Raw genomic sequence first — 27,815 nt, 5'->3', positions numbered from 1 at the left:
CATTACAGTGTGCAAGTGAAATGTCTCGGAAATTGGAAATGCACTCCAGAATTGAAGAACGCGTGATAGTGGGAAAAACCTTTAAACTGCGCACAGATTCACTGTGAAATTCTGGCAGTACATGGACCAGATTCGATGTAACATGCAGTTATAACAAAATGGTGCCAACAGTTTGACTAATGCTGCAGAGATACGGGTAAGGCTGATGGGCAGGAAAGCCATCAACATCAAACATAGATGTGCATGCAATCGAGCAACTTATCCACAGCAGTCACAGATATCGTGGACATTGCTCTGTAGATGCACATCTCGATAGGCAGTGCTCATTCCATCATCCAAGATCATCTGCAGTATCAAAAATTGTGCTCATGCTGGGTTCTACAATCACTGCCACCTGTACCCAAAGGCACAAGGATAAGGCACCTCTGGACGTTCTTGGGCATTACACCATTGAAGGCAACAGTTTCTTAAGTCACATCATTACAGGTGGTGAGACATGGGTCCATCATTTCACACCTGCGATAAAGAGAGCTTCTGTAGAATGGAGACACAACTTTTCCCCATAAAGAACAAGAGACATGACAAATTAAGCAAAGGTATTGTTCTGCATGACAATATGCCACCCCACATGGCATGCACAACACAAACTTTGCTTCTTTATTTTTGATGGGAGCCTTGGAAGCATATGCCTTACAGTTTGGATCTTATACCATGTGATTTCCATCTTTTTTTGTAAGCTGAAAGAATGTTTGAGGGAAAGAGATTTTTCCGACTATGAGAATGTTCATACAACTGTTTGTTGAATGGCTACATGACCGAGAAGGACTGAATAATTTGTTGAACGTTGCAACTGTTGTTCACAGGATTTTGTGACTATGTTGAAAAGTAGTGTCATATATCTGTGTCACTTTGATGAAGGGTAGTAGAGTATTCAATAAAAGTTACGTGATCTGCTATAATGAAAATGAGTAGCTTACTTTTTGAAGTCTCCACATACACTACAAGCCTTTGGTGGTATGAAAATCTCAATGAAAGCAAGTTACAAACAAAAAATATTATTTGTATGCCACCATGAACAATGTTGATTTCTTGAATAGCTGCTATGCGTGGCCACCTTGACTCCTTTGTCATCACTCTGTTAGCAAGATTATGTTGTGTAATTAATACTCTGTTGGCCCAGAACTAGAAATGGGATGAGATTTCAATTTTTGGAGAAAGAACAGCAGGAATGTGGTGAAATAAGGGACTCATCAGTTGCCGTGGATAAGTTTATGCATTCAGTTAATTTATTTGTGAAGGACGATTAATGCGGCACACTTGATTTCACCAATGAACAATCTTAACATATTTCCTATATTCATAAAATTAAAAGATTTTCTGAAGTACATCAAATTTTGTGAGATGAGTATGTTATATGCTTAAAGAACAACACACAAACAAGCTGAGTGATGTAGTCTTGAAATTTTGTGGAACATTATTTAATGGTGGAGACTCATTCCTGACAAACACTGTCACTGGTAATGCATCTGCACCAAGATGAGTCAGTGGAGTAGCATCACAGTTATTCAGCAAGAGGACCAATTGATCCAAGATAGATAAATGAACTTATGTACAATCCCCAGGAACAAAAATATTCTATTACATGTAAATTTTGTGCTTCATGGATCACCATTAATTCTGATGTATGTTAGGGAACAGTAAATAAATTTTGATAGGCTAATCAAAACTATCAGCAAGTCAGCCCTCTCATTCATGCTCTTGTTGAGTTTGGAACATTTGTTGGTAGAGTTCATACCCACCCTGTGTAAAATGGAGTGATATAACTGCTAAATTATTGTAATTCTGTTAGCACATTTACCTTATCAATTATCTTTCTGAACCATTCTTAGAGTTCCTAGAAGAGAGACAGAGAGAGAGAGAGAGAGAGAGAGAGAGAGAGAGAGAATGTGTGTGTGAGTGGGGAGAATTTTATTTGTTCAATCAATACATGACTTGATACTGACTTTGTATTGGTATTTGGTATTTATTAGTTCACAGTGGGATGTAAACTGTATCTCTAATTTGTTTCAGAGATTACTACTTTGTCAAATTTTCATAAGTTGATTATCAGACTCTTAGGATATGTTGCACGTAGAAGTGTAACACTTCCTTTTGTAATAAGGAACAAGGAAATTGTTTTTGCATCTAATGCAGCAAATTTAACTGCAGATTGGGAATATTCATTTAGCTTATGAACTTTCCTCTCTTGATGTATCATCGGTGAATGGGTTGTTGTCCAGAGACAGCATTGGGACAAAGATTCCTTCGTTAATATGTAACAAAAGGCTTACAATAAATTATTACTGTATCAGTTTGAACTCCTATTATTACACAACTTTCAACTATCCTGCATTGATAATAATTCCTTGTGTTTTCTTCACCTTGAGACATATGAAACATTTATAAGATTTAAGTACTGAAGTCATAAGTGAAAAGTATAAAGGTTGATAATAGTATCACTCATCAAATGAAATGTTATTAATGACAGTTTGAAGCAGTCAAAAATGAATCTCTGATTTGGGGAACTGAAGTTTCATTCTTGGATAGCCAAAGGAATAATAGATGAACTGTGAAGTCATAGAAGGGTTTCCAGTGGAAAAGATAAAACACTTATAATGGGATTTAGAAAATACTAGGTACAGAATAGTATGGTATGGAGCTACAGTTTTAATGTAATACACTCAGTAATATATTTATAGTATATATTTTGTGTTGTAGGTGATGTTTCCATGAATATAATTAGAATTTTTTTTTTCCCAACAGATTGGTCAAAGTGTAAGTGTGGTTCCATTCATTGCCTGTTTTCCTCAAACTAGTGAAATAGAAAGAGAAGAGATGCATGCATGGGAGTTGATATTAAAATATTATGAGCTAAAGAATGGCGAGAAATACAATTCGACACCAGCAAGAAAACTGTCACAGAGCTTTAATCTTGATATTGTTGGAGGAAATGCAATCTCAAATAAACAGGTAATTGTGAAACACTCACTAATAAATCTTTTTTAAAAGGATGGAATGAGTTTCAGACACAATATATTTTCTTAAATCTTACTTCAGAAACACAATTGTCATGAAAATAGAAACTTCAAACCCTGTGTGTGTGTGTGTGTGTGTGTGTGTGTGTGTGTGTGATCCATCATGCTGCGGGAGAATGTTGTGTTACTGAGCTGGGGGGTAGTGAAGGTGGTTTGCTCCTCTGTAAAGCTTTCTTAAGCAGGAGATAATACCACAGAGAGAAAATCTAGATGAAACGCTTGGTAACGTACAACACTCATGTGTTGCTTCCCAGGTACAGTGACAGTTGTTGACCATATGGCATTCGAAGGTATCCGAATCTCTATGATACTCACTGTATACAAACCATATTTTGACTTCTTTCCATACATTAACCAACCTCTCTTACGCATTAGGTTTCCCAATACTCTCTCCTGGATATGTGTAATAGGGTGTTCCAGCCAGGTATTGAAAGTTTAATGAACAGCAGCACATTAACATAGACATGATTCAGTTTTGTTACACAATCATTAGAATTTGACTCCCAGTCCAAGACGCAGCTTTAATCTGTCAGAAAGTCTCAAAACCCTGTACAATGCACTACAGAGGGAAGGAAATGTTCATTCTTCCAAAAAGTGTTCATTGATGTGGGACGAACCGTAATAAAAAGGTATTATAAAGCTTGCCTCACATGTCCAAGGACATGAACAATCAGAAAATAAGTCTATTACAAACAGCATTCATGTGGACACATTTTTATTATTATCAGGTAATAATGGCAGGAACTATGCAGGTATATTGCATGAAATCTCAGCATCCAACCACTGGTGTTCATCATTTATTAAGCATAATTCCATGTACAAAGATTTTACAGGCAATATAAGGAGAAAATCACTACATATAGAGAAAAAATGACCATGTCATTATATTAGTTAAGAAGGATGATCTTAATGGAACAAAAACTTGATTTACTGGTCCACCACATTAAGTAATTCAAATGTCAATACTCACTCAAGTAATACTGTGCACAGTACAGTACATGTAAGATATTCTAAGTGAAAAACACAAACTATACCAAATGAACAAGTACATGAAGCACAGAGCCTCATAAAGCAGCCACATAAAAGTATTTAACATAAATAGATTCCGGGGATGACAGGATTTTAGTATACATGGACTCCACATGGGAGGGGATAAGAGGAAAAATGAAGCTATGTGTGAATCTGATGAATGGGGTAAAAAGTTCACTGGCAAAAGTCAGACCCATCAAATTTCTTACCTCTGGTCATAAAACAGGTTGTCACCATTGAAAAGTAAATTGTAAGTTCAACTAGACAAAGTAGACCAAACTGCTGCAATGGGGTCAGTAGTATCTGTAGCAAAGTCAATCACAGAAAAGAAGAAAGTAACCTTAATAAGTACTGAGCCATCAACTTTATCCCATGGTAAAGTGCTGGCAAGTGCTCTAAGTAACTCAAGTTACTATTAAACCAAACTTGAGTCTCAGTGCAACTCAAAAAATTCCATGGGTCGCAACAATGCACCAAGTTACTGTCAATCTCCCCCTCGTTAAGAAAACTCAGTTTTAGTTCTGGACATAATTGTCAGTTTTATTTCTGGACATAATTGTCAGATCTTTCAAATATGAAACTCATGTTCTTCTAAAAGGTAACAGAAGAAAGATTTTATTGTGTTAATGAGAATTGATTAAGAGAAGAAGATATAAAACTCTATGTGCCACTATGTTTTTTTTTATATTGTTGAAAGTTGCTGCAGGCCCATTAAAGCTCATGGGATTCGTCAATGTATATATGAGTACTTATACAGGTTTAAATGTTCTTTGCTCAGTGTTAGTCATTTGTGTGTTTAAAGTGTATTTAAAGCTACTGCCATTGCTACAGCTTACAGCTGCTTTTTTATATCATTCTCCTGATAATGATGCTCAGTAAGTTAGGGAGTTTAGGAAAAAAAAAATTCTCTGTAGTGACAAATAAGCCAAATAAGACGTCATAACTTGTTTCAGACATCTGTCAACAGCATCAATATACTTGGAGAAATGCATGATACACACTGTGTTGTTTTACAGTATATTTATTCACTGCCAGTTTTGATCATGGACAATCTTCACAGCACTAGCACAAAAATGGAAACAGAAACATTAAATGTACTTACAGAAAATAGTCTGTTGTAACAACTTCACATGGGATACATGCTATTTAACCATGAAAGAATATGCCACTGCTGATTTGAAAACATAAATAAGTTGATACTTAACACTGTGATACAGGCTTAACCAACTAGAAAAGAACATTGAAAACATATAAAAGCAGCAAGTGCAAAGGACCATTGCTCAGGCACAAGAAGACCAGTAGGCTAACACACAAAAGTTGACCAAAAAAGCTAAAAGCCAAAGTAAAAGATCATAGGTCAAAGAACAAGTTACAAAATTTGTGTACACTATAGTACAATCACCAAAAGATATGCATGCAGTCAAATTACAATAAAAGAAGCTATGGTTGTATAAGAATATTTTTTTCTTCAGCACAATATTATGTAATGTAATAGTGACATGATATTACAATTCCACATGATAAAATAAACCAACCATTTGGTGAGAACTACAACATATGAAAATATACATAGGCATGTAATGATGAACAATTTTATGGGGCAATCCAATTCATTCCCACCAGCAGCAGCAAAACAACTCTAATGTCACATCCATATCAGAGGTTCGAGGATACAAAAATAGTGTAACCAAATGAGGAATTGCATACTGCATACAGTATTATGTAATATAGTAATCACATGGTGCTATTAAAAATTCCAGTGATATTAAAGTATCACATAATAACAACAAACTAACCATTTGGTGAGAACTATAACATAAGAAAAATACATACATATGTAATATTTTCCATTATAAGAAGCAGTACCACTGAAAACAAAGAGCATAAAAACTGAATAATACCCAAAACCATTCCAACATCAAGTCCATATCAGAAGTTTGAGGATACACATAGTGTAACCAATTGAGACACCAATGCTAAAATTCCTTCTAATGGTGTCTCACGAAACTGTAATTATTCATTTTATTACTACATATGTGCCCCTACTATCAATCACTGACCAATTTGATTAAACTAATTTGCAAGTGATCTGAACCTGGCGTATGCCCAACACATCTTATATTATCGTACAGCATCAGTATGAAAAATCTAACAGTGAATTTAACTATCAGAAAATATGTACATGTCTGTGGTCATAACCAGATGACCCTAGCCATGAAATGATTCCTGCATAATCTCTATGTCCTATCCCATGGTATATATATATTTTTTAATATTTGTACCATGTGTGCTGAGCCATTATAGTATTAGGTCCCTACTGACAATGCAGGATATGTATTAAAGTAACTAAAAAAATTTCCTATGTCATGAAAATATATAAATTTAAAAAGGGGGGGGGGGGGGTGAATAGAAGTGTCAGTATGGCTAAATGTCCAAACAATATATAGGTAGAAGCTGCTATCAGCAGATAACAGTGATGTGACCAGTGGGGAGGGGTCACTTAATAAATAAATATTTAACATGTAAATGTAAAATGTTTACAAAGTTGGGAGGGGGTGTCTAATGTACGCGAAGTTAACTACATACCAAGGAACTATGGTTGAACCATATTAAGTAACATATACATTGTACATCAGTGTTTAATCGTTGTAATATTGCCACTGATATGCCACAGAAAACAGTGGATGACAATACTAAAACACACATAATTAATATCAGTTACATCAAAACTGTATTAATCAAAAAATGTATAGTGGGTGAAAGACAGGAAGGAATATAAATTAAAAAAAAAAAATAAATTCAGAACTTAACTTATGACTGGCTAATCGAGGAAAATGACCCAAATATAATTTTATTTTTAATTTACATTTCCTCCGCCCCCCCCCCCCCCCCAGTCCCTCTCTTTCACCCACTATACATGTCTATATATGTCTTTACATAAATAGCTATTAATGAGTAGTAGATGTATGCTGTATCTCATGCACTGAAAAATTAAAAAAACTGATACACCTGCCTAATACCATGTGGGGTCCCCTGCGAGCACACAGAAGTGCCACAACATGATGTAGCATGGACTTGACTAATGTCTGAAGCAGTGCTGGAATTGACACCATAAATCATGCAGGGCTGTCCATAAATCTGTAAGAGTACAAGGGGGTTGGAGGTCTCCTCTGAACAGCATGTTGCAACGCATCCCAGATATGCTCAATAATGTTTATGTGGGGGGAGTTTGGTGGACAGTGGAAGTGTTTAAACTCAGAAGAGTGTTCCTGGAGCCACTCTGTAGCAATCTATATGTATGGGGTGTCGCATTTTCCTGCTGGAGTTGCCCAAGACCGTCAGAATGCACAATGGACATGAATGGATGCAGGTGATCAGACAGTATGCTTGCATACATGTGACCTGTCAAGAGTCGTATCTAGACATATCAGGGATCCCATATCACTCGAAATGCACAGGCCCCACACCATTACAGAGCCTCCACCAGCTTGAACAGTCCCCTGCTGACATGCAGGGTCCATAGAGTCATGAGGTTGTCTCCATACCCATGCACGTCCATCTGCTTGATACAATTTGAAATGAGACTCATCCGACCAGGCAAATGTTGTTTCCAGTCATCAACAGTCCAATGACAGTGTTGACGGGCCCAGGTGAGGCGTAAAGCTTTGTGTCATGCAGTCATCGAGGGTACACGAGTGGGCCTTCAGCTCTGAAAGCCCATATCGATGATGTTTTATTGAATGGTTCCCATGCTGACACTTGCTGATGACCCAGCATTGAAATCTGCAGCGAATTGTGCAAGGATTGCACTTCTGTCACGTTGAACAATTCTCTTCAGTCATCACTGGTCCCATTCTTGCATGATCTTTTTCTGGCAATGTCAGAGATATGATGTTTTGCTGGAGTCCTGATATTCACGGTACTGTCGTGAAATGGTTGTATGAGAAAATCCCCACTTCATCACTGCCTCGGAGATGCTGTGTCCATCGCTCATGCACCGACTTCAACACCACATTCAGACTCACTTAAATCTTGATAACCTGCTGTTGTAGCAGCACTAACTGATCAAACAACTATGCCGATCACAACACTGTATACTGCCTGTTTACATATCTCTGTATTTGAATACACATGCCTGTACCAATTTCTTTGGTGCTTCAGTGTATTAATGATACATGTTTTAGTATTGTCATCCAATATTTGCTATGGTGTATCAGTGACAATGTTATAACATTACACACTGATGAACAGTGTATATAAGTTACTTATTATGATTAAACCATAGTTCTTTGGTGCTTACTTAACTCCTAATACCCTTGACACCCACCTCCCAACTTTGTAAATTTTTTTACATTTACATGTTATACAATTATTTATTAAGTGACCCCTCCCCCTTGTCACATCATTGTTAGCTGCTGATACCAGTTTCTGCCTAGATATTGTTTGGACATTTAGCCATGTTGACAGTTCTATCCCCCCTCCCCCCATCCTTTTCAATAATAATTGTTGAGGTTTTATTCCTGCTTTTAATTTTATATTTAATATGTATCTACATAATGTGTTATGAGAGAATTTGTTTACCACATCTTATTCAGGCCAAAATACTACAGTACATTAAATATCTCCCTTTTCTGTTACTAGAGACCTTACACTAGAACGGTACCACATGCCAGCTGCAAATGTTCAATAATATGTATACCAGTGGTTATGCCATCGATACAAAGATTTGATATTACTCACTCCCCACCCCCAACCCCCAGTTTTAAACTTGTACATTTTCATGATGTAGGAATATTTTTAATTACTTTTAATATGTATTTTGATTTTCATTAGGGACCTAAAACTATAATGGATTTGCACACATTGTACAAATATTAAATAATATATATACCATGGGATAGGCCATGGAGACATAGAAATTATATTACTCACATCTCTGCCTCCAAACTCTCATACTTTTATGAAGAAGGAATAATTTCACACCTAAGGTCATTTTTACATGATCATAGATGTGTACATATTTACTGATAGATAATTCACAGTTAGATTTTTCATACTGATGCTGTTGGATAGCATAACATGTGTTGGGCATATGCCAGGTTCAGATCACTGGTAAATTTGTTTAATAAAATTGGTTAGTGATTGAGAGTAGTGTCAAACATGGTGTAATAAAATGAATTATTACAGTTTTTGTGTGACACCATTAGAAGTGATTTTATCCTTGGTGTTTTTATTGGTTACACTATGTGTATCCTTTAAATTCTGATATGGACTTAACATTTGAAATGTTTTGGCTGCTATTTACTTTTTATGCTCTTTGTTTTTATTGATATTGTCTCTTACAATGTTTCAGCATTACATGTCTTTGTATGTTTTTCTTATCAAACAATGGAAAATCCAGGATGGACGGTAACAATATTATGAAAACGATAGTTCCTACTCACCATATAGCAGAAATGCTGAGTCACAGATAGGCACAACAAAAAGACTGTCACAAAATAAGCTTTCAGTCAACAAGGCCTTTGTCAAAAATAGGTGACAGACACACACACTCATGCAAACACAACTCACACACTCATGACCACAGTGTCTAGCAGCTGAAGCCATTTTCTTATGTTACAGTTCTCACCAAATGGTTTGTTTGTTGCTACTGTGTGACACTATTATGTGATACTTAAGTCACTAATGTGGAATAATGTTATGTATGCTTCTAAAAACATTGTGATGCCTTCAGCACATTTATTTGCACTCTCTCTGAAATTTTTACTGCCCTCTGCCCAATGGTTACAAAATGTAGTAGAACTACAGTAAGCAGATGTGAGCACAAAACAGCACACACATTGTTCGCACCTCCTTTTCACAAACTGAGATTGCTAGTTATGATCTGTCTTGGCCTTAATTTTTTTTTTTTTTTTTTTTTGGTAATGCTACAATGCAGGTGTTGACAGATGTGAAAATTACCGAACTATCAGTTTAATAAGTCACAGCTGCAAAATACTAACACGAATTCTTTACAGACGAATGGAAAAACTGGTAGAAGCCGACCTCGGGGAAGATCAGTTTGGATTCCGTAGAAATGTTGGAACACGTGAGGCAATACTGACCTTACGACTTATCTTAGAAGAAAGATTAAGAAAAGGCAAACCTACGTTTCTAGCATTTGTAGACTTAGAGAAAGCTTTTGACAATGTTAACTGGAATACTCTCTTTCAAATTCTGAAGGTGGCAGGGGTAAAATACAGGGAGCGAAAGGCTATTTACAGTTTGTACAGAAACCAGATGGCAGTTATAAGAGTCGAGGGGCATGAAAGGGAAGCAGTGGTTGGGAAAGGAGTAATACAGGGTTGTAGCCTCTCCCCGATGTTATTCAATCTGTATATTGAGCAAGCAGTAAAGGAAACAAAAGAAAAATTCGGAGTAGGTATTAAAATTCATGGAGAAGAAGTAAAAACTTTGAGGTTCGACGATGACATTGTAATTCTGTCAGGACAGCAAAGGACTTGGAAGAGCAGTTGAATGGAATGGACAGTGTCTTGAAAGGAGGATATAAGATGAACATCAACAAAAGCAAAATGAGGATAATGGAATGTAGTCAAATTAAGTCTGGTGATGCTGAGGGAATTAGATTAGGAAATGAGACACTTAAAGTAGTAAAGGAGTTTTGCTATTTAGGGAGTAAAATAACCGATGATGGTCGAAGTAGAGAGGATATAAAATGTAGACTGGCAATGGCAAGGAAAGCGTTTCTCAAGAAGAGGAATTTGTTAACATCGAGTATAGATTTAAGTGTCAGAAAGTCGTTTCTGAAAGTATTTGTATGGAGTGTAGCCATGTATGGAAGTGAAACATGGACGATAACTAGTTTGGACAAGAAGAGAATAGAAGCTTTCGAAATGTGGTGCTACAGAAGAATGCTGAAGATAAGGTGGGTAGATCACGTAACTAATGAGGAGGTATTGAATAGGATTGGGGAGAAGAGAAGTTTGTGGCACAACTTGACTAGAAGAAGGGATCGGTTGGTAGGACATGTTTTGAGGCATCAAGGGATCACAAATTTAGCATTGGAGGGCAGTGTGGAGGGTAAAAATCGTAGAGGGAGACCAAGAGATGAATACACTAAGCAGATTCAGAAGGATGTAGGTTGCAGTAGATACTGGGAGATGAAGCAGCTTGCACAGGATAGAGTAGCATGGAGAGCTGCATCAAACCAGTCTCAGGACTGAAGACCACAACAACAACATGCTACAATGAACAGTTTCCCAACTCATGGTGTTCAGTAGTCCAAACCTGACTCTTACTTTGCATATGTTAATGAGTTTCTATAAAACTTTGCAAACACAGTGACAATTTGCACCAAGAGAAAAGTATAAGTGCATGGTGTCATTAAATAAATGGCAAATTGAGCTGCTCCAAGCCTGAGGAACTTTATGGCCTCCTAGACTTTTAATTAAAAATATGAAGGAGTTAATACACTATGCGATCAAAAGTATCCGGACACCCCAAAAAACATATGTTTTTCATATTAGGTGCATTGTGCTGCCACCTTCTGCCAGGTACTCCATATCAGCGACCTCAGTAGTCACTAGACGTCGTGAGAGAGCAGAATGGGGCACTCCATGGAACTCACAGACTTCGAACATGGTCACTTGTGTCATATGTCTGTACCTGAGATTTCCACACTCCTAAACATCCCTAGGTCCACTGTTTCTGATGTCATAGTGAAGTGGAAATTTGAAGGGACATGTACAGGCCGACATCGTCTGTTGACTGACGGAGACCACCGACAGTTGAAGAGGGTTGTAATGTGTAATAGGCAAACATCTATCCAGACCATCACACATGAATTCCAAACTGCATCAGGATCCACAACGTGTACTATGACAGTTAGGCGGGAGGTGACAAAACTTGGATTTCATGGTTGAGTGTCTGCTCATAAGCCACACATCACACCGGTAAATGTCAAACGATACCTTGCTTGGTGTAAGGAGCATAAACATTGGATGATTGAACAGTGGAAAAACATGACGAGTGACGAATCACGGTACACAATGTGTCCTCAGTGCAGCACTCCATGAAGAATGGGCTGTTATTCCCCAAGAAACCTTCCAGCACCTGATTGAATGTATGCCTGCGAGAGTGGAAGCTTGTCATCAAGGCTAGGGGTGGGCCAACACTGTATTGAATTCCAGCATTACCGATGGAGGGCGCCACTAACTTGTAAGTCATTTTCAGCCAGGTGTCCGAATACTTTTGGTCAAATAGTGTATCAATCCTTTGTGCACAATAAAAAACTGCATTCTAGTGGTCATTTTCCAGAATGTTAAACAACAGTGGTTGTTCTCCTACACAAAAAAGGGTGACAAATCCTGAACTAGTAATTATCATCCATTTCTCTGGTTCCTATATTTTTCAAAATAACTGAATGCTGCAAATATGTCTGCATTTGTAAAATAACAATATCATGACTATGTCTCAGTATGGCTTCAGGTCCCAACTGTCAACAATCAAACCTATTGAAAATGTTATTTCTTTTGAGCAACACTCCTTTGAATTGAAACTGTTTGTTGAAGCTACACTAGTTGAGTTGAATAAGGCATTTGACTCAGTAAACCATAAAATATTTCTGAATAAACTATGGTGTTATGGTATCTGGGATTTGGAACTCTCCCTAACTGAATTGTACCTTGATGACAGAAAACAGATTGTAAACTACAACAATGAAAAGTGACACTTCCTCTATGTTACATAAGAAGCAGTTGCTGGACCATGGCTATTTATAATATTTATAAATTATGTGCCAAGTATCGTGCCATGTAAATCAGCCTGTACATCATAATAATACATGCCAGACAGTAAAAATAGGTATACCTACAACTAGACATAAGAAAATGCAGTGTAGTTATGAATACCAAGGTATGAAGCTTTTTAATAAATTACCTCCATAAGCACATTAGGTTTCGCTAAATTTCTTCAAAAATAAAACCCAAAAGTGGCTGAAAGAAAATACTTCCTACATACTTGAGGAATTTGAAAATTGCTTCGAAGATGATCTTAATTACTAATTAATTTGAAGGACTGACTGTGCCTTCTTTCAAGAAATTGTGTATTTGGTCTTGTATAGCATTCTTTTATCTACACTGCCTGGCAAAAAAAAAGCAACCACAAGACTTAATTGGATCACAGTGTAACATTTTAATCGTACATGTTATTCGCAGGTGTGTATAGGGGGGAGTCAAATGAAAATGAGACAAATGGAAAAAAGTAAGTAAACAATTTATTATTTCAAAAGTAATTGCCATAAATGTTAATACAGTTATCCCACTATGAGACAAGACTGTCAGAGTCTTTATGGAAAAATGTTTGCAGTTGCATATGAAAGGCATACAGTCTTTTGTCCAAAGCAAATCGACGACCTCAAATGTCTTTCTCCAGGGCTCCAGAAACATGGAAATTGCATGGGGAGGGACGTGGACTGTATGGAGGATATGTAAGGGCTTCCCAGCAAAACTTTGTAAAGTACTCCAAGCAAACTTGCCTACATGTGGGCTGGCATTGTCGTGCAACAGAATTATGCTGTCCGTCAACTTCCGGGGTGTTTGGACTTATTGAGGCACTTCAGCTTTTCACAGTGTCCATGTACAGCTGTGTGTTCCAGAAAGTCAATGAGCAGTGGACCCTTGCAGTCAAAGGGAAAGGTCATCGTGACTTCCCCGGAGCTAGCATGCCTGTTGTTTCGACTACACTGCAGAAGTTTCACCGGGGAGGCCTTACACGCCCTCCATACAGCCCTGATCTCTCGCCATGCAATTTCCATATTTTTGGAGCCCTGAAGAAATACATTCATGGCCATTGATTTGCTTTGGACAAAGAGGTGCAATCCTGGATACAATCATGGCTCTATAGGCATCCACAGACATTTTCCCGTGAAGGCATTCACCGTCTTGTTGCACAATGAGATAAATGTGTTAACAGTTATTGTAATTACTTTTGAAATAATAAACAGTTTACGTACTTTTTCCTTCTGCCTCATTACCATTTGACTGCCTCTTATACATGGCTAGAGTTATAATTCTCTTTGACAGGTAAACAGCCACCAGAGTGCATTCATGTAATTCATGTTTATTGTTGCCGCCAGGTCTGGTAGGGCATATAAAAGTCAGAAACAGCACCAGATGATGAGTAATCACTGTAAAGGACATGGAGATGCAGCATACTCTTGTGAGACAGCATTATCAGCAACTGACAGTGTTTGAAAGAGCCCTCATTGTGGCTCTGCATTTGGCTGGCTGGTCATATGTGCAATATCCAGAACATGAGGACAAGCATACTCGTCATCAAAGTTCTGATTGACTATGTCTGACTACCACAAGGGAGGATCACCGTGTTGCATCCGGGGACATCTAACTCCTTCATGTCTGCGCCTGACTTTTGAGAACAAGTAATATATTCCTTGCAACATTCTGTACCATCCCACACCATCAGTTGGAGACTGGCAGCTGCCATACTAGGTAATTATTGCCCCACAGGTATTTGTGTTCAGGTGATGAGTCGTGGTTCTGCAGTAAGCCAGATGGCTGTCATTGGGGAGTGCAGCAGTGGTCTGGGGAGAGGTTCCAATGTTTCAATGTTTTTGAAAAGCATAGTGGTGTGACTCCTAATGTCAGGGTGTGGAGAGCCACTGGGTAAGACTTCTTTGCAAAGACTGAGGGAACTGGTTGGTTGGTTTGTGGGATTGAAAGGACCAGACTGCTACGGCCATCGGTCCCTTGACTGAGGGAACTGTGATGGCTCAATGGTCCGTCACACAAAATGTGTATGCTCATGTGTTACCTCTCGTGTGACACTATTGTGGTGCCATTTTTCAACAAAACAATGCTTGTTCACACGTGGCACATTTCTTTATGAACTATCTGCATGATGGTGGTGTACTCCTGTGGCCAGCAAGATCGCCAGGTCTGTTCTTGACAGAATGTGTGGCACCAGCTTGCATGTCAGTTCTGTCCCAGTGCCAATATTCAGGGTATCAAGGACCAGGAACAACAGTTGAGTGTCTGCTTGCCTCAGGAGAGGATAAAACTCTTTCCCAAATGAATCAGTGTGTGGATCCAGACCAGAGAGGATGTAACATCATACTGAAAAGTGGGCTCATACTGCTAAGTTCTTTGTAAATTTAACACAGTTTTGTAATAACTGAAATAACGTCACATACCATACTAACCTGTGAAGTCCCATTTCATTTCTTCCTCCCCTTTTGTTTTTTTTTTCTTCTTCTTCTTCTTCTTCTTCTTCTTCTTATCCCTCCAGGCAGTGTGTACGAGGGTTGGATCTTACATAGTGGCAACTATTTATTCACAACTGATACAAAAGAGTTACATGTTGCACCTGTTACTGTCCTTCAAAGTAGTCACCAGCGTTGTGTAGAACCTGTTGCCAGTGATGTGGAAGGCATAGTATACTGTTAGCAAAGCCTGTTCTGTTGATGGTGCAAATGGAGCGGTCTAAAGTTATGGTGATTCTCGTGTACGACTGTGATGGTGTTATCCCAACACATTACGTTCCTTCACAGCAGACCATCAGTGCACAGTATTACTGTTTGTTTTTGGAGCACCACCTAGACCAGCTTTGCGAAAGAAGCAGCGACAGTTTCTGTGCAACTCGTCCATCATTTTTCACGACAATGCATGGGCGCATACAGGGCAAGCTGTGGCTGCTCTGTTCAGTCGATTGGACTGGGAAGTACTGTACCATCCACCATACTCCCCAGACTTAAGTCCTTGTGACTTTGATTTGATTCCAAAGATGAAGGAACCACTTTATGGCATTTGCTTCAGAACTGTTCAGAGATTCGACAGACAGCAGACCACTCCATTTGCACCATCAACAGAACATGCTCTGCTAACGGAATACTACACCTTTCACTTTGCTGGCAACAGGCTCTACACAATGCTGGTGACTACTTTGAACAGTAACAGGTGCAAACATGTAACTCTTTTGTATCGGTTGTGAATAAATAGTTGCCACTGTTTAAGTTACAACCCTCGTATACATGCATTTGCTTCTGTGATTTGATTGATTTGTTTGTGTGTTACTGTACAATAAGCAATCATGTTTTCTCCAACATTTCAATCCCCAATGTAAAAGGTATTTTTAAAACAACTCATTATGACATTAGTTGCGCACAAATGCTTAAAGATGGATGGATGTTTGAATGGAATGAATAAATGGACGAATGAATCTCGCTTTGCTAAATTTTAATTCACTTAGCTACTCCAACATTATTAAAATTGTAGTGGGTTATTATAATGTCATTCAGTATCTTTCGAATATTATTTGCCCAGGATTTTTGTGACTATAAACATAGTATGAAATATGAAATCAAAGCAACATCTGTCATAGACAAAACCAAAAAAGAGCAAAACTTGGAACATTACATGCAACTGATTCATTATGTAAACCTCGACTGCAGTCATCACGAAATACAAATTAATCTAATTCCTGCCCTTGATACGTGTGTGTGTGTGTGTGTGTGTGTGTGTGTGTGTGTGTGTGTGTGTGTGTGTGTGTGTGTGTGTGTGTGTTTATCCTCTCTGTTTCTGTTATTCTGTGCGCACATTTATGTACAAAGCATAATGTGACTGAAAAGTGTACTTCACGTTCTGTTTCTCATTAATTCTGTTTCAGAGCTTGTTGAGTGTCATTGGAAACATAATTGTTACACACGCAAAATACAAGAGAAGTTATGATTCACATCTTAAAGCATTTATATGTGCAGCTTTAAAGTAAGTGTACTTTATAACAACATACTATGTAGAGACAACTGCTCACACTGCACAACAAAATTAAAAGTGCCGCATTTTTGAACCTGGTGGTTTGTTCCCGCTGCGACACAAAATTTCAAAATTTTGTTTGAGTGTGCCTACAATCTTTCTCTTTAATGGTGCAGAAGCATGACGCCCTGCAACATCAGACTTTGTATCAGTGATGCTTCTAACAGCAAGGTCTCATCACATGCGAAAAAAAGAAAAAGAAAAAGCCAGAGCTCACAAGTTCATGTTAGATGTTACGTGGTGTAATGATGTCACATTGGCACCAAATTCCACCAAAAATCTGCCCAGTGCCACCATGGATGTGTAACCATGGGAAGGTTGACAAACTGCCTATTGGCTTCTGTCTCGGGTTCTTCAGCCGACGTTCATCTAATGATTTTTCTGACGTTTCGCCAGCACGAGTGGCTGGCATTGTCAAAGCTTCACCCTCCATTGCCGGTGGTGAACTGGAGCCGAGCTCGCGGGCGCAGACTATATGTACCTGGCGCGCCAACATCCGAGGGCTTCTCCGCGGTCATTTCCTGTGTGGTTCTCCTCTTGCTACCTGCGACGGTTGTTTGCTGCAGTACGGGAAGCCAGGATCCGTTTACCTTAAGGCTTTCCTCTTTCTTGTTCAAACTGTTCGCGTGTTTTTGTATTACTACAGCTTCTCTGAACAAGCATGTGTGATAGTGGTTCTCTACAGCCAGAACTTCTGTGTCGGCGAATTTTATTACGTGGTCGGTCTCATTCAGTGCGTGCTCTGCCACGGCCGATTTCTCCACCTGCCCCAACCTGCAATGTCGCTTATGCTCTTTGATCCTGGTGTTAATGGATCGTCCAGTCATTCCAACATAAACTTTTCCGCATGTGCATGGTATGCAGTATATTCCCGACATTGCAAGTTGGTCTCTTTTCTCCTTCGCCGATCTAAGACACTCTTTAATCTTCTGTGTCGGTTTGAAAATCATCTTTACGCCATGTTTGTGCAATATACGGCCGATTCTGTCTGTCACTCTGGGAATGTATGGCAGAAAGGCCGTACCCGACATTTCTTTTTCTGGTTCCTTACTTCGTCGAGTGTTTGGCTCTGTTGCACTTCTAATATAATTTGTGGAGTACCCATTGCTCCTCGGGACAGTTTCCAGGTGTTGCATTTCTCATTTGAGGTGTTGCGGCTCACATATTCATCCTGCTCTCATTACGAGCGTACTAATCATGCCTCTTTTCTGGCTCGGGTGGTGGTTTGACAGTTTGTGCAGGTATCGGTCCTTGGGAAGGTTGTCACACATCCCCCTAGTCAGATCTCAGCCCATTCTCCTGACGCCCCTGCAATGGAGATCAGAGCTGTGACACCCAACATTGAAATTGTGCAGTTTTTTGTGCTGATTCTGAGCAGCAGTGTGTCCAAAATGTTTTTCTCAGACAACTGTAAGAAATTGTGTGATTTCAATGCCGGATGTCACAGTTCTGACTTCCAACACAGAGTCATCAAGAGAAGGGGTGAGATGTGGGTAAAGGGGAAGTGTGATGACCTTCCCATGGTGTAACACATCCACCATGGTACTGGGCAGAATTGGGGTGAAATTTGTTGCCAGTGTGACATCGTTAATCCACATTAAACTTTATGTGGACTTCTGAGCTCTGGTCTGTTTTATCCATTGTCGATACCTTGTTGTTTGAAGCGTTGCAGAGCCTGAGGGTGTTGTTGCAGGGTGCTATGCCTTTGCAGTACAGAGGAAGTTTGTGCACACCTTTGAGCCAAATTTTGAACTTCTATTTCCCAATGGGTGCATATCACAATGTTTCAAAAAAATTACTCCTTAATTTTGTGGCACAGTGTAGTTTTTAAATTTTAGTTTCTTTGAATATCAAAGCCAAAGCTTCTTTCTTGCTTTCCTAGGTTACATATAACTTGGTGAACCTTCTCTTGGAAATCATTGTAGTTTAAAATTCTGAAGTTATCTGAAGTGTGAATAAAATGTAAAAAAGCAAGGAAAGGTAAATTGTGGAGACAGTAAGACACTGTGTGATACAAGTGAGGAAACAAACCTATTTACTAGAGTGTAGACGAATAATGATTTCACTGTGTTCATTTGTGGAAATTGAGAAACTACCAACAAAATTAAGAAGTCAGTATTGTATATCACTTTTTAGTGCCAGATTCTGTATTTGATAGTTACTTATTAAAAATTGTAATCTGCTGTTTTTATAGAGTAACTCTGCTTTTCATAATTGTATAATTTTTTGCTAAATATATGGCTTATTTGGTACATATATACTATCATATTGAGACTGCACAGTAAAGATAACTGATCTTTTAGTGTAGCATATAGGTTTTTCTTGTCACAATGCCACATATGTAACAAGTTGGTGCAGAAACTTTCAGTTGTCCTAAACATACCCATTTGCTGACGATGTCATGGTAAAATGATCACATGAAGTTACACCTACAATCTCATTTTTATCCTGCAGAAATTGTCAATTCAGGAAGAAGGTTTATTCTGAGAAATTGACTGGCAATCATTGCTCCCTCATTGAATAACTGTTCAGTGCATAAGAATCTTCTCTAGCAACATGACTGTATAGTGCAGTGAATAAAAGTGTGGCCATATAGACAACCATATTGCTGATAAGGCAGACAGTGTTTCCTCAGACATAGTATGAGCTACCTCAAGTGGTCTATGGAAATAGTGTATGATATATAAAGTAATTTTCTCAAGAAGCGAGTTTACGTTTGGGGAATACCTGCTCAAAATTATGTACCAACCTGGGTAGTGCTTGTAGGGAACAAATATGACTACAGTATGAAAGAGACAGTGATTTATTTATGGAACTGTCTATCCAGGTCAAAAGCTGTGTGCACTATGCTGTTAATTCTTTGCGAGTAGGCTGTCGGAGTACTGCAGGTAAATTTCTGCAATGGGTTTGATTCGACTGCTTGGAAGTGTGGATTGTTGAGGCCACCACATCACTCCTTCCACAGGGAGATACAGTTATTAACCATTTTGCTGATTTTTGCATACTGTGCTGAGGTGGCTTTTGTTATGGCTGTACTGCTTGCCTAATGCTGGTGCCTATCCTGAGAGACGGCATTCAGGCTGATATGAAATACTTATCCGATTTGTCAAAAACTATTGGGTTAAAAAAAAATCTGTTTGTGCACATTTTACAGTCTGATATCATTGCTTCATAAAGGACTGAGTTTCATTTTGTTATGCATCATAGTTACTGTGCTGCATCAAATTAAGTAAAACATCACGTGAAATTTTAAAGATTTTGCAGAGGTAAAAACACATTGTGTAAACTCTGCATATGGTTGATATTAGCTCATACACTGCAATGAATGAAATGTAGATAGAATATCAATTTTATTTAAAATTGAGATCAGAAGAATAACTCATTTCGTTCTCAAGTTATTGTGTTTTATGTCTGAGGAATAGTCATGAGCATCATGCCCATTCATGCTCTTGTGCATCGTTAACCATCTGGTCATAAGAATCGTTATATCTCATAAACGATTCAAGATATCAAAATGAGGTTTTTTGCAAATGATAGCATGCAATGAGACACATATTTTGCATGATAAATGCTTGAAACTTTCTTATTCACTGTGATATGGAAGTAACTCGTCCGCAGCTGTGAGAGCTCGGTGCCTCAGGACGCCTTCAGATGTCAAAGCACTGTAGGAAAATCCAAGTGGCACATGTATACTCATCTACAACACCTGGGGAACAATGCAGCAGGACATGTATACATGCCGACAACAGCGAAAGGGTTAATGATGTGCTATTGGGAGTATGGCTGATTTGTTCACACCATTTTATGCTTAATATTTTGATGATTGACTCAGTTGCCTTCTCAGATTCTGCAAGTTGTGTTGGTATGTGCACCAGCTGCCTGGAGTCCAACTAGTCAGCTTAATCAGTCATGCCTCAAAACAACTGTAGTCATCAGTTTATAAATGCACAAATAGGTCCTGGTGAAAATGCACTCATCATGCATAACATGAATACTGGGTTGCTGAGTGTGGCGACTGTTCTAGTCTTGTTGAGTTGTAGCTGGTGATCCAGTGATGATTTCTTGGACACTCATGTCTCGTGGATTTTCAGCATACGTGCCATGTTTATGGATGCTACAGTACTGTCAGCTAGGTGTGCTCTGTTAGTAATTCTGTGCAGGTTATCTATCAGAATGCTGCATATGAATTTCTGAAATGGTGGTTCCAGTTCCACTGCATGGAAGTGTGGTGTGCTAAGGCCTCCGCATGTCTGTAGATATTATTAAGCATTATTGTGTGGCCATATTTCTCCTGAGGATGGCTCAGTTCTTTTTGTTGCTCTACATTAAACTGTGAGCTCCAAGGATGTTTCTACAACTAACTTCTGGCAGTTATGAAAGAAGGAATAATACTTACTGTTCCTGTAGTGTCCAATCAGCTACAGGCGACCTTAAGTGGTGTTATTTCAAGTAAATGGCAAGCATATCTGAGAGCCCAGCTAGAAATAATGAACCAAGGATTGCTGAGTTAGTCAGCACTACCAGTAGTTCATTACCATAAACTCTGTACATGTTTCAGCCACTGTCATTATATATGATGGTGTGGTGGAATGTTGTGTGTTTCAGAAATCATGGATCTTGATTTAGCTGTGTAGATCATGAGACTGATAAAAGCTTCTACAATATAATTTAAAAACTTCAATCTGAAGATCAACTGTACATTAATTAAGTGAATTGATGGTGATGTAAAAACAATTATTAGTGGGTATGAGTGACTCACTTAGATTTGCTTTTGTGTCCAGGTTAGCATTAATTTCCCTTGCTATTCACAGGTAACAGAGAATGTAAAGTAGTAGTCCTGAACATACTATTATTAAGGAAATAACATTTTACATTCTGTGTTGTATGATGCCTTTCTTGCAATAATTTGGTAAAGGGTGGAATAGGGGAAGTGGGTGTTGGAGAATATTTCTCACTCACATATACAAAATGGGCTAGAAGCACTACAAGGAATTAAAAGTATGCTAGTGTACTATAACAGAACCCATTTTGGGGAGACTACTACTGCCTGCAACTGCATGAAAAAGAAGAACATGAGGTTGCTACTTGATTAAGAATGAGTTACTAGCACTTAGAATTACAGTAATGGAATTTCGTGCAAAGACCGTACGGATCTGACAATGGTAGACATGCAGAAGGAATAAGAGACTAAGGGGTTGCACTGAGTCAAAAAATTGCAATGAGAGAAGTCAATGATGAATTAGAAACACCCACCTTTATTATAAACTTTAGCTCCTCAGTTCTGCCAGAGTACATTAAACCTGGGTTCACCCATCTGAAACTGCACACATCACTAGAATATGACAAACGTGTGTCACTTCGAGGCATGAATAGCACAGGACATTTAGGATTTTGATTCCAAGACTTAACTTTCTTCCATGTAGCAGTGTGGATCCGAAAGTTATGAGATTTTTGAAACTGCATCAGGAAACAACGAAAGCCAATGCAGCGTATTATAGCATGTAGGGACTAAATAATTCAGCCAAAACATTGTAGCAGAACAGATGTCTGAACGTGTGTGCATGTGTACTTTAGCTCAAAAAAGGATTTGTCCAAATGCTAGCAAAGTTTTGAGTCTTGTTTTTGTGCATGTCAGTGAATAAAAGCCTCAGCTATTCGGTAAGTTGTTACCTTTACTCCTAAATTATTGACAACTAGGAGGTAATGCAGAAGAAATCATGTAGGCTATTTAAAGCAAAATCGTGGTTATTTCAATCCTTACTAACTCAGGGAGAAAGGTAATCTAGGTCTTCCAGGGAATGACCATACAATGCCCAGTAGTTATCATGTCGTTGCATTCACTAACAACATGTTAAAGACCTTGGAACACATGGCCCGCTGGTACACTAGGGCACAAGGATCCAAGAAGCTGATGCAAATAAAGAATGAGCAAGGAAACAGTATCAAAGGTGCATGCAGCAACATATCCGTTCATAAGCAAGGAACTGTGGATGTAACACCATTACTGACACGTTTTAAGTGAATAAGATATAAGTATATAGTATATATATAGCACTCCGTCTTCAGGCCACAAGTGACCCATCGGGGCCATCCGACCGCCATATCATCCTCGCTGAGGATGCGGATAGGAAGGGCGTGTGGTCAGCACACCGCTCTCCCGCTCATTATGATGGTTTTCTGTGACCGGAGCCGCCACTATTCGGTCGAGTAGCTCCTCAATTGGCATCACGAGGCTGAGTGCACCCTGAAAGAATAAGATATAACATGAATTGTAAAAAATCACATATTTTAAATAGCTGCAGACACAGTATTTCTCTGAAAAAAGTATTAACATCAGTCAATAAGCACTTTGTACTCTCCTCTTATATACATGCTAATTGAATGCCTGAAAACATTCTGTTAAATACCAGGTGGTTATAATTAAACTTTCCCTATGTAACACATCATAATGTGCAAACTAATTACTGCATGAGTACCAGACTTGGTAGCATTAATGTCAAGGACATGGGGAAGAGAAATAATGCAGAATCAATTCAATTGCAACACTTTTAATGTGCTGTTGCGGTACATCATACCATTACATACTGGTGCCATTACTGCTACAAAAGGGGCTCAATATGGCACACACCAGTGTCCAGAATAGTCTGAAAATGCAGGATTGCATTCTGCATAGCAGAGCAAAGTATGTTCGTAGGTATTCTGGCTATCTCTCTTTATATCCTACAATTTAGATCAGCACATGTGTGAATGTTCCCCTGGTAAACCCTGTCCTTCGGGTCGTTCCACAACCAGAAATCACAGGAAGTGAGACCAGGTGATCGTGCCAGCCAAGCATTTGGAAATGATTTGCCGATAATTCGATAATTTCAAAATGTGTTTCAGAGAAGCAGGTAAACTTCATGAGCAATGTGCGGTGGGCCCCTTCCTTTATGAAAACCATTGAGTTCAATATGTCTCTCTCTCCTTTAGGGTGGGTATGACATGCTGGTGAAGCATACTGCAGTAACGCCACCCAGTCACACTGTACATCTGGTCCTTAAGCACTAACCTGTTCAAAAAAGAATGGGCAATGATGAACATAGCCATGAAGCCACACCATATGGTGACATATTCACCATACAGAGGAACTTCATGCACAGTGACTGGAGGAGAAGATCCCCACACTCAGCAATTCTGTGTGTTCACCTCACTTGTCAGAGAAAAATGAGGTTCGTCAGTCCATAGGGTGGTCCAGGGCTGGCCCTGGTCAACTTCAATCCTTACGAGAAAATGGAGAGTGAATCAACACTTTGTTGTGCACCCTGTGGTGCAAGCTGCTGTACGATATGGATCTTGTACGGATACCATATGAGGATGATTTGAAGCACCTTCCGTACAGTGGACCACTGGATGTTCAGCTGTCATGACACAGCACATGCACTGCCTGACGATCAGGGATCGTGCGCAGCATTGTCTGCCATAACAACAGTGATTTCATCAACCACCTGTGGTGCAACCTGTTGTCGGCCTCTTCCCAGAGCTATGCCCAGTTCTCCAATTGACTCAAACTACTTCATCATGCTCCGCATAGCAGGTGGAGAAAGAGGACCCTTTCATAATCCTTTCAGCTGGTGATATTCTCGTAGTGCAGCTGCAGTATTACTGCTGTTTTGATAATAGAGCTTCACCAATAATGCCCTGCTTCTTTTGTCCAAGCTCATGTTGACACATTAACAAGTGCACTGTGACTGGTTATGAACTGGTGATGAACATAGCCATGAAGCCACACTGCATGGTGACATATTCACCATACAGAGGAACTTCATGCACAGTGACTGCAGGAGAAGATCCCCACACTCAGCAATTCTGTGTGTTCACCTCACCTGTCAGAGAAAAATGAGGTTCGTCAGTCCATAGGACATGAACCATGATTGCAAAGTTTTGGACATGGGTGCTTGGTACAGTGACTGTTGCAACCTGTGGCTGTACAAGGGGGGGGGGGGGGGGGGGGCTGCACAATAACCCTGGGTTCGGTGTGGGGTGGCGGTTGGGTGGGTGAGTCGACTGCTGTGGCCTGTTGTGGGGTTGTGAACCATTGAGGGCTACAACGGGATGAAGCTTCTCCGTCGTTTCTATGTCCCTGGTTCAATACAATACAAATCAGAATCTGAAAAGTTACTCCCGCCATCATGGTTGTCTTCACATTTGTCATTAGAGTGCATCCTACCTAAGTGTATGGCAATTTTTTATGGTGTCATTGATTAGCCTGCCCTTTTCCCAAAACATATCCTCTGTTCTGATGACATGTTCATCAAACTTCTCCCAGTGTGCTGCAGTTATAGATGCAAACACATTCTTTGTCACCTCTTTAAGCTTCTCTGGAAATTTCCTGTATTGTGTTTTGCTCCCACACATCTTTTAATTTTTGGCCAGGCCATTTCTGTGACATTCAGTTCATGTACATATGGATATAATGAGAGAACTGTATGCTCATAACTTTTCATTAATTTTTCAAAATGCTGTTTCTTTTCATGATTTTTAAACTTTTGAATCATCTCAAACAATTCAAACTTCATTTTTTCAGTGTGTGATGCATTTCTATTTTCCACCAATTAATCATATTAATGTTAAAAGTATATTGTGAGGGTGATTTTTTTTATCTTTCTACAGTATCATAAGGGACATTATCAATAATTATAATAATAGTTGTGAGTAGCTTGAGGAGGAATTTTTCCTATACCTAAATCTCAAAATTGGTTGAATTAATCTGTCCATAATAATCTCCAAAGGGTTTTCTGGCTCTGAAAATTTATGGCAACATAAATGGGAGCATGTAGACTAACTAGTTTCACCATATATTTAAAATTTCCTGTCGTAGTTTCCTTATCACATGATTTCAGAGTAATCCTTATTATTTCTCTACCCTCAGTGTGAACCATCTTTCCCTCCTTGCATTCTGAAGACATCATAAAGGCAGAAGAAATAATTGTGGTGACTAATGAAACACCAGTCACTGAGGCAAACCATTTTCTTCGCACATAGGAAACAACAGCTAAACAGAAAACCACAACAACATGCAAATAAATAAGTAGAAAATAATGCAAGCTAGGCTAATACTACTGATAACTGGCAGTTGTGGGGTTGCAGGGAGCAAGGGGGATGACTATTACTCTACACCCCACTGCATAATGAACATTTTCCCTATTTCAAAAGAAAACATTAGTGTTCTTCACTATGGTGAGATTATCCTGACCAAAGAGACATTTAAAGTGAGACCCAGACTGAGTATGTGTTGAGAGACAGCTTGCTATATGGTAGCAGTCCCTTATGGTGTAGTATGCATATAATTTTCAACTGTGAACCTAATAAATTATTTTCTATACCGTTTGTTGCCTACCCTGCCTCCTCCTCCTCCTCCTCCTCCTCCTCCTCCATCTCCTCAAGTGGTGTAAAACCTCATAAGTCAAGCAATGTGTCTACCATTTGGTAACACCCAAACTTGGATTTGTGGTAAGTAGGGTTAAAGGTAAAACTGATAGGAAAAGTAGCTTGTGCACATTATAGCAAGGAGTTTGTCTTAGATGTTATGGTTGCTCACTGATTGTTGTTTTTGTTCAATGTTAAATTGCCAAGTGAGATGTTGTATGATAAGCCTTGTCGTAAGGATGTTTTTGCCCATGACATTTGACGCTGACAGTGATAGTTTCATCTCAATAGAGGCACAACACACTCTTGATATGGTAACGCATGAAAGTCCTACATAACTTTGAATATGGAGTGTTGTATGCTTTGAAATTAGGGACCTGTCATATAAAGAGAACAAAATATAATCTGAAGGCTTTGTGTTAAAACACCAGCCATACTTCAGAAGACTTTTGTTTTAATCATGTTCCAGGCTTTAACTGCACAAGTGAATCGCTCCATGCAGATATCCGATTACACTTTAATCTTAGTTTTTTCTACTAATATAACTAAGTCCATTTGATATATACATGCTCTGCTGTTAACAGGACGTGTTTACTAATATCTGTTAGTAGTGGAAGGTACTTGGTTTAATGGTATCATCATCATATATCTCTTTCTGAACACCCTATTTGAAATTTGGATGATACAGCAATTGAGAAGATCCAAGAATATTATTGGATCTTGTTCTCCTAAATGGTCAATTTTAATGGCCTGTTTTGCCATTTTGTGTGTGGATTATTTCTCACTGCTTGACTTAGTTTTATATGCATTTCCTTTGCTGTTATAGCAATTTTGTATTTAACTTCTAGTGCACAGAAGCTCGTCACTTGGCTGCGGCTCATTTTACGGTGTCAGAAGCTTGTAGACATGTACTACCAGTCCTGGAGTTACGTCGTTAAAACAGGTGAATCAGTCTTTATTATTAGAGCTATTAAAAATATTACATGAAGGGTTTCAGTACTGAGAAGATGATTTACATATACTGTCAGAATGAACTTAATTCTTTAGTCAAAAACTTACAGGATATTGATATATTCTATGTTCTCAAAGGTATTTGATTGCGTAAATCACAGCATTCTTTGAAGTAAATTAGAATAGATTGGTGTCTCAGAAAACTCGGCAAAATAGTCAGTCATATTTTTGTGACTGGAAAAACAAGCTGCCACTGTGAAAGAGTCCTGACTGGGAAATAATTACATGTGATGTCCCAGACTGAACATACACAGGGGAAAGAAAAATTCGCACACTCGGACTTCGCAGCATGATTCCTTGCATACTAGCAATACAAAAACTTCTCTCAAAAAGTTTCATTGTGCACATATTTTGGGCAGTAAATGGATGTTAAAGATTGGTAATCTGGCAACACTGTAGTCACATGCATGTTAACAACCTCTGTCAGCATGTAGCACAGTGCTGTGCAGTTGATAGAGTTTTGGGTTAG

At 38.8% G+C, this 27,815-nt stretch overlaps 1 protein-coding gene across 1 annotated transcript in view; it reads left to right on the top strand.

The window, feature by feature from the left end:
• The window catches only part of LOC126184578 (RUN domain-containing protein 1), a 160,066-nt gene that overhangs the window by 128,746 nt on the left and 3,505 nt on the right, over nucleotides 1-27,815 (top strand). Inside the window, exons 10-12 of the mRNA XM_049927009.1 lie at nucleotides 2,803-3,009; nucleotides 16,785-16,882; nucleotides 27,184-27,278. Coding sequence (XP_049782966.1) covers nucleotides 2,803-3,009; nucleotides 16,785-16,882; nucleotides 27,184-27,278 — 400 coding nt within the window. The remainder of the gene's footprint in view (nucleotides 1-2,802; nucleotides 3,010-16,784; nucleotides 16,883-27,183; nucleotides 27,279-27,815) is intronic.

The sequence above is a fragment of the Schistocerca cancellata genome, chromosome 4 (genome assembly GCF_023864275.1).
Source record: "Schistocerca cancellata isolate TAMUIC-IGC-003103 chromosome 4, iqSchCanc2.1, whole genome shotgun sequence".
Classification (NCBI taxonomy): Eukaryota; Metazoa; Arthropoda; class Insecta; order Orthoptera; family Acrididae; genus Schistocerca; species Schistocerca cancellata.
This window is presented reverse-complemented; position numbering and strand designations above follow the sequence as displayed.